This window comes from Trematomus bernacchii, unplaced genomic scaffold, assembly GCF_902827165.1.
Source record: "Trematomus bernacchii unplaced genomic scaffold, fTreBer1.1, whole genome shotgun sequence".
Classification (NCBI taxonomy): Eukaryota; Metazoa; Chordata; class Actinopteri; order Perciformes; family Nototheniidae; genus Trematomus; species Trematomus bernacchii.
In genome coordinates this window covers 1065409-1077409 of record NW_022987582.1, presented here as the reverse complement: position 1 = coordinate 1077409, position 12001 = coordinate 1065409, and the positions used below count along the sequence as shown (strand labels likewise).

The window sequence follows — 12001 nt, the reverse complement described above, 5'->3', positions numbered from 1 at the left end:
TTTTATGTGTTATTTTTACTTTTTGACTGAACCACACATAACAATAATAATAATAATGTGTTAATAAATGTGTTGGCAGTCAAGTTATTTCAGTATTCTCGACTATTAAAAGTTAGGATAAAAACGATCCTGACAGGAGAATATTAGGCGCCTCTCGAAACAGCGTCATGTAGATCAGAACACGTTTTATGTACCTGGGTAACCCGCGTGAGCGGAAACAAAGAGCGCTCAATGGCACCGCCCCCACTTCGGGTAGCCTGTGAAGCAAAGCCTGCGCTCCTCCTTGTTGAAGCCTTTATTCAGTCTATGGTTGAAGCTAGATGGTATCCGTAGCTAGCTGAGCCTTTATTACAAGATAGCAGAGAAGATGGAGAGCAGCGAAGGGTGAGTGTTGAATGCAATTTCTGAATTAAGTTTACCGCTGATGTGTTTTTGAGATGAACTCCAGAGGACACAATGCCGTGTGTGTCCAGAGACCTGCAGCAGTCAGTCCACTGAAGTCACTTTCTGCAGGCTAATGCTAGGCTAACGAGCTGCTCTCACTGGTATCATGCTTCAGTTTGTTGTCATTTAGCTGACCTGAATGATTTCATTTAAAGTGTCGGTTAGGTTGTGGTTATGTTAAATTGTCAGTTTCGATCTCTACCGAGGTAATATTTGGAAGTTGTAAAGGGATTTTGGCCCTTGTTGTGCTAGCCAGAAACGTTAAAAGACAAAGCTCAAATGCAGCTCTTGCAGTGGCTTCATTTACACTACATGTATTGCAATCGTGTTTTTGGTGGGAATAGCAGTAAACATCAGCCCAGTCTCTGTTTGGGTTAACAAAAGTCTATCAGAATGAATCTTCATTAAACTCTATTCTATTGGAACTCTTTTGACTTTTCGAAAGTTAAACAAGTGTTAACATAGTGTTGTGAAGACATCCTGCCCAACTTCAGAGGTTTCTTCCGCAACAGTATTAGCATTGATAGAGGGGTATGATATATCATAGATAAAATAATCTTACTGGTGAACATTTTTTAATCAAATAATTATTAATTGACTAGGTGTTTTTAGGAATATTAAGACATGCTTACATTAAGTTGATCATATACATTAATGTCATACTTTGTATTGTTGCTTGTTTCAACAATAACATCAAACACCCTGAACATCTATGTTATTGAGTTACAAAATGCTGGCAATAAAGGAATGCTGGTATTACTTCAAACAGCAGTTTTGGTGCAATTCATCTTTAATGAGTGAGACCTGGAAAGACCTATATAAGTAGGTTTCAATTATAACTAAGTTTCCTATTTCTGTTTGTTTTCCCTTCCTCAGAATGGAGGTGGAAGGCTGGGACCCCAATCTGGAGGAAGAGCTGGGCATTTCTCTGGATGAGCTGAAGAAGTGGATTGATGAGGCCGTGGAGAAGAGTGAAATTGTGCAGAAGAAAAATGCTCAACTGACAGAGCTCAAGGAATGGGTGGAGCAGAAAGAGGAAGAGGAGGCAAAGACAAACGTGCTTCTCATCGAGGCCAACAAGTACGTAGCTTTTCCCCAAAGTCCGATTATTTTAAATCATGGTTTTAGTATTTATGCAGTATTTATTCTATAAGGATACATATCTTCCTTATCTCAGTGTTTATTATTGTTAAGTATGTTATTGGTTGTTTGCATTTGTACTTTGTTTGTACTTGTTAAAGGTTTAAATGACAGGTTTCCATCACAATATGATACAGTACATGCAATACTTTGATCAACACTACGATACATCACAAAGTCTACCATGGTGTATATTAAAATGATAATAATGAATCAAATGATAATATGTTTTCACTTTGCAATAGATGATATTCGATTATTGACTTGGATCAATGCACCCCATGTTATTGTGTTACATTCTTTACACTATCATACTTAAAGGTGGGGTAGGTAATTTTGGAGAAACCGGCTCGAGTGCGCTAGAATTAGAAAATACACAGCCGGAAAAAAGCTGCCACTTCCTTACAGAGCCCCTCCTCCAACACACACGAACGCGCACATGACCAATGAGGGCACGAGATCAGTTTGTGCACAGATGGAAGGCTGACAGGCAGGTAGGACATCCAATCATTTTAGCCGGGCCGGCTAAAATGATTGGTCGTGCTTTTTACAGTACTACGGCTTCCACAGATGACATTTTTTAATGGATTTTTTGTCAAAGCACTTAAGATATTCATTGCTATCGGGATGTTAAGAGCATTCCATGGAATATAACAAAAAGTGTATCTCGAGCCGGTTTCTCAAACTTACCTACCCCACCTTTAAGCATTATGTATAAAATCAACACAAACAGAATCATTGTCCAGTGACAACTGTTCACCGACACTCTGTAGTCTGATGAAGATAAGTGATTGAAACCTGACCTTGGTTAAATAAGTGGACATTTGTTCAGTGTGCAATTTATACATTTTTGTTTGACATTTTTCCTCAGATCCATATTGGAGTGTGAGAGACTTGTGAAGGAAACCTACCAAAGGAACGGTCTTGTTTACCGAGAGAGCAGCTCGGAGGAAGAGGGCGACGGGGGGGGCCTGTTGCCCTCTGAAGTCATCGAGATAGACGATGACGAAGACGATGACGTCATTGATGTTGGCTGTTGTAAGTCGTTCTACTTTAATGGCAATTTAATTGCTACTACAGGAGGAAAACAATCAGGTTATTAAATATCATCTGTCCTTTATAATGTTTCAGTGGTTCCTCCAAAGAATCCCGACACTCCTTGCAAAGATCCACTGGTAAGAACAACACAAAGTTTCATTTCTTTGATCCCTTTTTACACTTCATGCTCAATGTCTGTTGTGGGCTGTCTGATTCATGTGTTAACATTTATTTTGTGGTTCCAAAAGAAAAAAGCCTTTCTGGATGTGGCTATTTTAAATCTTAATAATTTAGAAAACGTTCAACTTATTTTTGACAAACACTGCAGAATTCTTTGACATATGCTCATTTTCCAGTTCGTATTGTATGTTGTGTCTCTACTGTGACATGTTTACATGCTTTAATGTTCAAAAAATACCTTTCTTTTTCTCTTACTGCCTGTACTGCAGCACCTCTTTCCTACCCTCTGTCTTTAACACCAAAATGTTAAAATATGCTCCCTTCCGATTATTTCCATTCGGTTTTTACCAACTGTCTCTCGCCCTTTTTCTCCTGGCGTCTTTGTTGTTCTGGGTCATGTCTCTAAACCAGAGTCTGTCGATGAGGAGTCCGGCGTATCCTGATGACTTCCCACTTAGTTTTAACGCTGTGCCAGCTGCCCACTGAGCAGTGACTCTGACTGATCCATCGGAGGCAGACCAATCTACCTCACTTGGATTAGCTGATCAGATGATCAAATCTGGCCTGGGACCATTTACTGAGCGTCATTCCCTTTGCCATCCCATTTAAACCGTGTCTCTTCAATGAAGGCACTGGTGGCCCAAAAAATACCTTAAAAAATAAAATTATTCAAAAGCTTATTGCTGATGTTCTTGGGCAACTGCCATTAGCTGATATGTTTTCCCAATTAACAAGCCCCACTACTTCATTAAGTTGTTTTCAAGCTGCTGCTATGTTAGACATATATACGAACATGCTTACTAGGGAAACTGTGGATATTCTATCCATTTGATTGTAGTGTATGCAGATGATGATGATGGCATGTTTAATTTTTTTTTTTCAGTTAAATGAGGCCGCGACAGCGCTACAGAAAACCTCCCAGCAGGTGCAGAAGTTGATCCACATTGTCACCAAGCCTTCACCAAATGCTGCTTTGCAACGGTCTCCATCAAAGCCTCCACCACACTCAGGTTAGCACACACCTATTCCCTATACAATGTTAGATCATCCACACCTGTGTGAAAGTAGATTTTATGTTAACAGTGTGTTTGGCTGTTCCTTCCTTCAGGTATCCAGGCTTCAATGCCAGCAGTGTTTGTGTCCCAGGCTCCGTCTAATTCCATGACGCAGCCGAACCCGAACATCACAGAAGACGAGCTGAGAGTCGGGATGACCATTCTGGGAAAGAAACGCACCAAGACCTGGCACAAAGGCGCCCTCGTTTCTATCAGCCCTGTCGGTACGTTACCAAAACATTTCATTCTTTATGCTCTTCAAGTTTCCTGTAAATATAATTATTTATTGTACTTTGTATTTTATTAGTTCAATTGTGCAATCTTTAAATAAACACACCCTCTGTTTATTTTCAGGAAATGGTATATTCAAGTATAAAGTGAAGTTTGATAAAGGGAAGAGTCTGCTGTCTGGGAATCATGTAGCTTTCGAATATAACCCCACCCTGGAGATTCTGTATGTCGGGGCTCGTGTCGTCGCCAAGTACCAGGACGGCATCCTGGTGTGGCTCTACGCTGGAGTCGTGGCAGAGATGCCCAACAACAAGAACCGCATGAGGTCCGTGGATTTAGAGTTTAAACTAAGGCCGATTGTAGACAGGGAATATTTTGGCCGGCATTAAATAATTTTAAATTGACGTATAGCAAACATTTGTTGGTCCATTTGCATTGTGCTGTGCAAAATTGTGTTACAGAATGACAACAAATGACCTTGAATTTAAACATTTATTGTATGTTTTCAGGTTTCTGATCTTTTTTGATGATGGCTATGCTTCATATGTCCACCTACCTGATCTCCACCCAGTTTGCCGACCATGTAAGTGCCAATTTCTCCATGTTTTCTTTCTTTTTTGTTATCTGTTGAATTACTTGTCTAAATGCATGAATGAATATACTAATTAAAGACTGTGATGATCCTTGTTCACAGTGAAGCGTACCTGGGAGGATATAGAGGATGCATCATGCCGAGACTTCATTGAGGAGTATATCACGGCATATCCCAGCAGGCCTATGGTGCTCCTGAAGGTCGGACAGATCATCAAGACGGAGTGGGAGGGAACCTGGTGGAAGAGCAAAGTGGAGGAGGTGGAAGGGAGCTTGGTCAAGATCCTCTTTTTGGTATGTTGGTGAGATCAATGATAAAAAGCATTTACTAGTTAAAAGAAGGATTTATGTTCATTGCCAGTTCCCCACATCAGATTGAAGTTGACCTATCTGTGCAGCAGTTGATGAAGCTTTTTGTGTTTATCAGGATGACAAGAGGAGTGAGTGGATTTATAGAGGCTCCACCAGGTTGGAGCCAATGTTCAACCTGAAGATGACCTCCGCCAACACCCAGGAGAAGAAGCTGGCTGGCCAGCAGAGGAGCCGTCCTAACATGGGTAATGTTTCAACCTACACCATTAATCCATGTCAAAAGCCCAATTTATAACAAGTTGATGCAGTGTTTTAAGGGGAGACACTACAGGTAAATGGTGTCTCGCCCAAAGAAAACGACCACCATTTTTATAGTGTTTCTGTTAATATCAAGAACATTCATTCATGTGTTATGTTTTGTTTTGTGTCCACTTTAATATTCAGGGGCGTTGAGGAGTAAAGGTCCAGTAGTCCAGTACACCAGTGACGGACATGTTGGAACTTCGGTCAAAACGCCGCAGGGCTCACCCAGCCAGCCTCCGCAGATATCACAACAGCAATCGCCACAACAACAATCACAACAACAACAATCACAACAACAACAAAAACCACAACAACAACAACAACAACAACACCAACAACAACAGGGTCCTCAGCCCCTTCAGCCACAACAAATCCAACAGATTCTTCCGCCTCCTCAGCCCCCTCAGCCTCCTCGTGTTGAGTAAGTGATGATTTCTGATCTAACACTAACACTCCTGAACGCATTTTTTTCTGTGGTGTATACTCTGCAACAAAATCTGAATCAACGGGGGGGATATACCTTTTTATATGAAACAATCTCGATAACAAAAATCTGTGTCTTCTTATGATCCAGTTAGAGGTTTAACGTCACAATATCCAAATAAAAACACTGAGATCACCATTTGGGAAAAGGGAGAAAATGTGTTCATGTATTATACTGCACTGTGACATCTTCACAATTTCATTTATACTAATTTGAAATAAAGTGGGCGTTGGCTTATAAAACGTTTAATAACTGAAAACAGGTTTTACATTTTCCACCAGAGAGGGCAGCAAAATACTGCTTTTCTACCTGGTGTTAAAGTACTCATTAAGTCCTTCTCAAAGCAGCATGATGTTGGGCCACTTTGGGGAAGCAGAACAACCAAAAAAACACAAAATACACATATAATGACCTGGCAGTGGCTTTGTTACACAAAATGTGAATTGATAGAGAACCTTTTCTACACATTTAAAAGACAAAGACTAACATTAACCTTTATTTTGATTCATGTTTTTGCGATTTTCAATTCAATACACATTATTTTTGGTTTTTCAGCTACACCAACTCCTGATGGAAATCACTAACCATTGACCGCTCTCACATTACACATGTTTGATGCTTAGTCAATGAAAGACAAACTGTTGATTTTTGGAGCTTTAAACCTAGACGATAAGGGCGGTGGAAACCTTTGATACTGACTGACTGACTTTCTCTTCTCGCTGTCTTCAAGCAACAAATATCAGATGGCAAAGAAGAGCACCTCTCCGTTTATTCCAGGGATAGGAGGGACCCATGCCTCCAAAATCCTGCAGTCTCTTTCTGCCGGTCCCATGAACTCTAGGTGAGTCCACCTCATAATTTGTTCTAATAAGTTAAAGGGCATTTTAAGTATATTCCATATTTGAGTTCTCCCGTTAAATGTATGAAGGGTACTCTGAAAACTTAGCATGGTTGCATGAAAAACGAAAAAACAAATCGTCAAACTAGTTATTTGACATTTAACATAACTTGCAATGCACAATCACTACATATTTGTTGTCAAAATAGTTGAAACTCTAGTGCCATTTTGCTTTTATCCATAAAACGATGTCTGATTGTCATTATCAGTGGCTGCGCAGATCTTTCATCCCTGTATTGACATGATTTCTCAATATGGGAAACATAAACTGACATAACTATAATAGTGAATGAGTTCAATTGCATTAGCTTGACCTTCAGTGCTGTATCAAGATGTCATCCCTTTCATACTAACGAATGTGTTTTTTAAATGAATCTGATGAATCACTTTATTTTGAAGTGAGGTGTAGGTTTGAGGATTTTTTATTTAGTGTTAGGATTTCAATGAATATGACTACAGACATTCAGAGCTTTATTCAAAAACATTTGGTACAGTCCTAATAAGATGCTGACCTTTTCTCTTTCGTTTGTCGATCCATAGTGTAAGAATGTTGAGCACCCAGGATATTGCTGGTCCCATTTTCAAGCAGTCCTTTCCGAGACCCCCCCTTCTGGTCTCTTTCCCCCCTGCTATTCCCCACACGATGTCCCTCGTCCCACATCAGCCCTCTTACCGCGCCTCCACGGACCGCATCTTCTACCTGGCACACGCCTGTCAGCCCGCATGTCTGAACCGCGTCAGACCTGTAAAACCAGACGTGCACCGAGGGAAGAACCCCCTCCTCACACCTCTACTGTACGACTTCAGACGCATGACGGGACGGCGCAAAGTTAACCGGAAGGTAAATATGAAGGAAGAGTAGTATGATGTAGTAGCTATATGAGCGACTACCTAAATTGAATTTTAAAACTCTTGTCTTCCTCTTGTCCACCCCTCAGATGTCTTTCCATGTGATCTACAAGGCTCCGTGTGGGCTTTGCCTGCGAAACATGGGGGAGATCCAGCATTACCTCTTCCAGACGCGCTGTGACTTTATCTTCTTGGAGATGTTCTGTCTCGACCCCTACGTGCTCGTGGACCGGCCCTTCCAGCCACAGAGGCCCTTCTATTACATTCCAGACATCACTAATGGAAAAGAGGACATCCCCCTCTCCTGCGTCAACGAGATCGATTCCGGCCCGCCTCCGAAAGTAGCTTACAGTAAGTATTAAATTCACACATTTTTCTTTTTAAACTGTCCACCCTAACACTAACAATACCATTAAAGTGCAATGATAGATCCATGGAGTACTATTTTGTTTCTGAAAGGTATTTTTGCAAGCCTTGAGCTTTCGTCCTCACCTCCATGTACAACATATACATTCATAAATTATTACATATCAATGCAGCTAAACTTTTGCTGACCCTAATTCCTTTGCCTCCTCTCTTCTCTTCAAGGTAAAGAGCGGATTCCTGAAGATGGAGTATACATCAACACCAGTGCAGACTTCCTGGTCGGGTGTGAGTGCACCGACGGCTGTCGAGACAAGTGAGTGGAGCCATCATTGTTCATATTCCTCAGACTCGTCACAGTATTCTGACCACATGTCTTTATTTCTTTGTTAAAGGTCCAAATGCTCTTGCCACCAGCTGACCCTTCAGGCTACAGGTTGTACACCGGGGGCACAGATTAACACCAATGCTGGATTTTTGCACAAACGATTAGAGGAGTGCCTCCCCACAGGGTCAGACTTTTACACACACCATTCAAAATGACATACGGCTGTTATTTCTTCTTCTCCCTGTCTGAATGTTTCTCTCCTGCTCTCTTTCCCTCAGGATCTACGAGTGTAATAAGCGGTGTAAATGCTGTGCTGAGATGTGCACCAACAGGCTGGTGCAGCATGGTCTGCAGGTGCGTCTCCAGCTCTTTAAGACCCAGAACAAAGGCTGGGGCATCCGCTGTCTGGATGACGTGGCCAAAGGCTCTTTTGTCTGCATCTATGCTGGTGAGGAACAATCTTGGAAGGATAGATTTGACGGAATACAGGCTCACAAGCAGTCGTCTAAAGTGTATTCATAACAATTCAACAGGAGATGATTTGATTGCAAAGTGACTCACTTCTTTATATCTTTCCCTCCCGTTTTACCAGGTAAAATCTTGACGGACGACTTTGCTGACAAAGAAGGTCTAGAGATGGGCGACGAGTATTTTGCCAATCTGGACCATATAGAGAGTGTGGAGAACTTCAAGGAGGGCTATGAGAGCGAGGCTCACTGCTCGGACAGCGAGGGGAGCGGCGTGGACGTGTCGAGGATAAAAATCCAACCCTCCGCTTTAGTAACAAATAAAGCTGGAGGGAGGCTGCCCAAAAAGGGTGAGTCCAAGCCCAAAGGTGAGAGATCAAGATGGTGCATGATGGACCTGGTTAGATTCTCAGCTGTTTTTCCTTCTCGCATACTCCTTCGCCTCGTGATTTAAAAGAATGTGTTTCTTTATCTATTATAGCCCATACCCCAAGCTCATCAGGAGACAGCAATGACGAAGATGAGAAGGACTCAAAGAGCGAAGACGAAAGTGACAGTTCGGACGACACGTTTGTGAAGGAAAACTACTTCAGCTCCAGCTCGGTGTGGAGGAGCTACACCACCCGGGGTCAGGTCAAGGGCAACAAGGAAGGTGAGCTGGAGGCAGCTTTAGGGGGTGTGGGAGGGCTGTGATTTTATTTGAAGGCATAGTTGGACAAGAAACACTTAGTGAAGGGTTTTATTAAATCATTGATTAAGCTCAGAAAACCACGACTTTTTTTGTACGGATTAAACAAATAAGATATTAGATGTGAATTTTAGGTGAATTTGTTCAAAGCCAGCCTAAAGGTTTCCAGTCGATATGCTATGTTAAGCTAACAGTGCTCTGACTCCAGATCCATATTTACTGTAGAGTCATTGCAGTTATGATCTTTATTCTTGGAGAGAAATAAAAAAAGGGCATTTCCAAAAATATGGAATTATTGTTATAAAGACCTGTGGTGTCCCAAAATCGCATCAAACAGAACACAAAATGACAGACGTGTTAATCTTTTACAATAAAATGAACTGGTAAGATTATTGAATACAAATAAATAAAATGGAATAGTATTTGAAACTGGAAGATTTTTCTCTCCTTTCCTGCCCCAGGGAGTCAAGACAGTAAAGATGGCTTGAGCCTTTCAGCAAAAGGAACCGATGAGGAGAAGAATCCGCCGTCCATGCCAGAGGAGACGGGGAAAAGCAAAGTGGCTTTATGGCTCACCAGCCAGGGGCTGAAGAAGGTGAGTGCAGAGAATAAGGTTATATCGAGCTCTAATTGGCCCCTCATTAGACCTTTTTGTTATGTAAAAGGTGGCTCTAATTCCAGGAGATATTGTGCTGTAGTTGTCAATGATTGATGATCGTTTATTTTCTTTATTCCATTACAGGAGTCCGGGGACGGCAAAAGGTGTGTTGGACTTACCAAAATATGCTTAAATAGATAAATATTTGTTCCTGATTTCAAACATGTTTAACACCAGCTCTGCAGTCAGCATGTCGTTGTGTCCCTGGGCAAGACACTTCACCTCAAATTGCTCCTGTGGGGATTGTCCACAGTACTGAATGTATGTAAGTCGCTTTGGATAAAAGCGCCTAACAAATTACATGTAATGTAATAATGTAATCTTAACCGCTGTGGTCAACAACATAACGTTTGATTGTTGTTAAGATAAATTGTGTGTGTCTTGTGTGCAGTCAAGTGAAGTCTGAGTCGGGGAAGAAGCAGGATGTGATGACTCTCTCTGACAGTGATGATGTTCAGACCATCAGCTCTGGATCTGAAGACAACAAGGAGAAAGAGAAAGTCATCCCGGGTGAGGAAGAGAGAAATGTTAAAGCACTGTATTCACACCACACAGATATTGACCACATGGTTTTAACTTTTTATTTATTGTCGTTTTGCTTCTGTTGCTGCTGTTCTGTCTCAGGTGTGACTAAGAAGCAGGTAGCAGTGAAATCTACTCGTGGGATCGCTCTGAAGGGCAGCCACGGCATGATGGTGAAAACGGGACCACCTGGAGGCGGGGGAGGGCAGGGTGGTCAGGGAGGGAAAACAGGAAAGCAGGGACACACTGGAGGAGGTGGGGAAAACACTTACAAAAATTCCCGCCTGTTCTTTGACGGAGAAGAGTCCTGCTACATCATTGATGCCAAGTTGGAAGGAAACCTCGGGCGGTACCTCAATGTAAGTGTTTAATCTACAGGATCTCAGTGTGTATCCGTTAGAGATCAATTTAATATATTTTCCTATGTATTTATCTTGTATTTGACCCTCTCGTCTCCTCTTTGTCTTACAGCACAGCTGTAGTCCTAACCTTTTCGTCCAGAATGTGTTTGTGGACACGCATGACTTGAGGTTTCCCTGGGTGGCGTTCTTTGCCAGCAAGTGAGTGTTGGAACAAATGTTAAGTTTGTCACAGATCCTTTTTTCAGAGTCTGAGGAAAATATAAAGCAGTGAGGCTTTTAGGGATTTTAGGGAATTTATATTTTGAAGAACAAGCTTTTAAACTGGAAGTGATTATTCCTTATTTCACATAATTGATCACCGTGACCACCAGCTTTAATTCCAGAAATAGACAATTAGTTTAGTATTAGTGCAACATTTTATCTTTATTTTAACATCCTGCTTGTGTCCCTGTGCAGGCGGATCCGGGCCGGCACGGAGCTGACGTGGGACTATAACTACGAGGTGGGAAGCGTGGAGGGGAAGGTGCTGCTGTGCTGCTGCGGGTCCACCGAGTGCAGAGGGAGGCTGCTGTGATCCTTCTCTGCTGTATCTGTAGGAAACTATAGGAGTCCTTTTGAATCTGTAACTTTGTTCTGTTTTTTTCGTTATTTTTTTAAGTTGATCCATGAATTTTATTACAGCTGTTTTGCTGCTTTATTTTATAAGAAACATGTTTCCTGATGTGTCATTTGATCCATAAATCTCTTTCTTTACATATGAATAAAATGCAATGTTTCTTCAATGAACCTGAAGTCTCTCTTAACTGTCGTGAATCAACATTGGGTATAATAAAAAATATTATAATGATTAATTAGATGTCTGAAAACACAGGAAATGGTACAATTTCAAGGTGAACCGGTTTCATTATTATCGAAAGAAAATTGAAGAAAGAAATACCTGCAGCTAATGTGGAAGCAGAGGTTATGTTAATAAATACACCATTTATTTATTGTTAACATTAAATCCTCTACAAACTTTTTTAATTTAACAAACATCTTGAGAAAATGTTTATGCCAATATTTTAATGCATATGTAATACACGTATATT

The 12001-nt window shown here is 41.3% G+C and overlaps 1 protein-coding gene across 2 annotated transcripts; it reads left to right on the top strand.

The window, feature by feature from the left end:
- Positions 1–190: 190 nt before the first annotated feature.
- On the top strand, positions 191–11699 carry setdb1b (SET domain bifurcated histone lysine methyltransferase 1b). Of its 2 annotated transcripts, none has more exons than XM_034127906.1 (25): positions 191–384; positions 1321–1524; positions 2456–2622; positions 2716–2759; positions 3686–3812; positions 3911–4081; positions 4212–4413; positions 4598–4671; positions 4783–4973; positions 5107–5236; positions 5436–5715; positions 6509–6619; positions 7217–7517; positions 7615–7876; positions 8114–8204; positions 8284–8400; positions 8495–8664; positions 8809–9033; positions 9165–9335; positions 9833–9966; positions 10114–10133; positions 10421–10539; positions 10654–10910; positions 11023–11111; positions 11370–11699. In XM_034127906.1, the coding sequence occupies exons 1-25, from the start codon at positions 368–370 to the stop codon at positions 11485–11487; spliced, it is 3792 nt and encodes a 1263-aa protein (XP_033983797.1). In that variant the 5' UTR covers positions 191–367; the 3' UTR covers positions 11488–11699. The 2 variants fall into 2 exon arrangements, with proteins under 2 accessions (XP_033983797.1, XP_033983796.1); XM_034127905.1 differs by having other exon boundaries at positions 8809–9051.
- Positions 11700–12001: the final 302 nt, after the last annotated feature.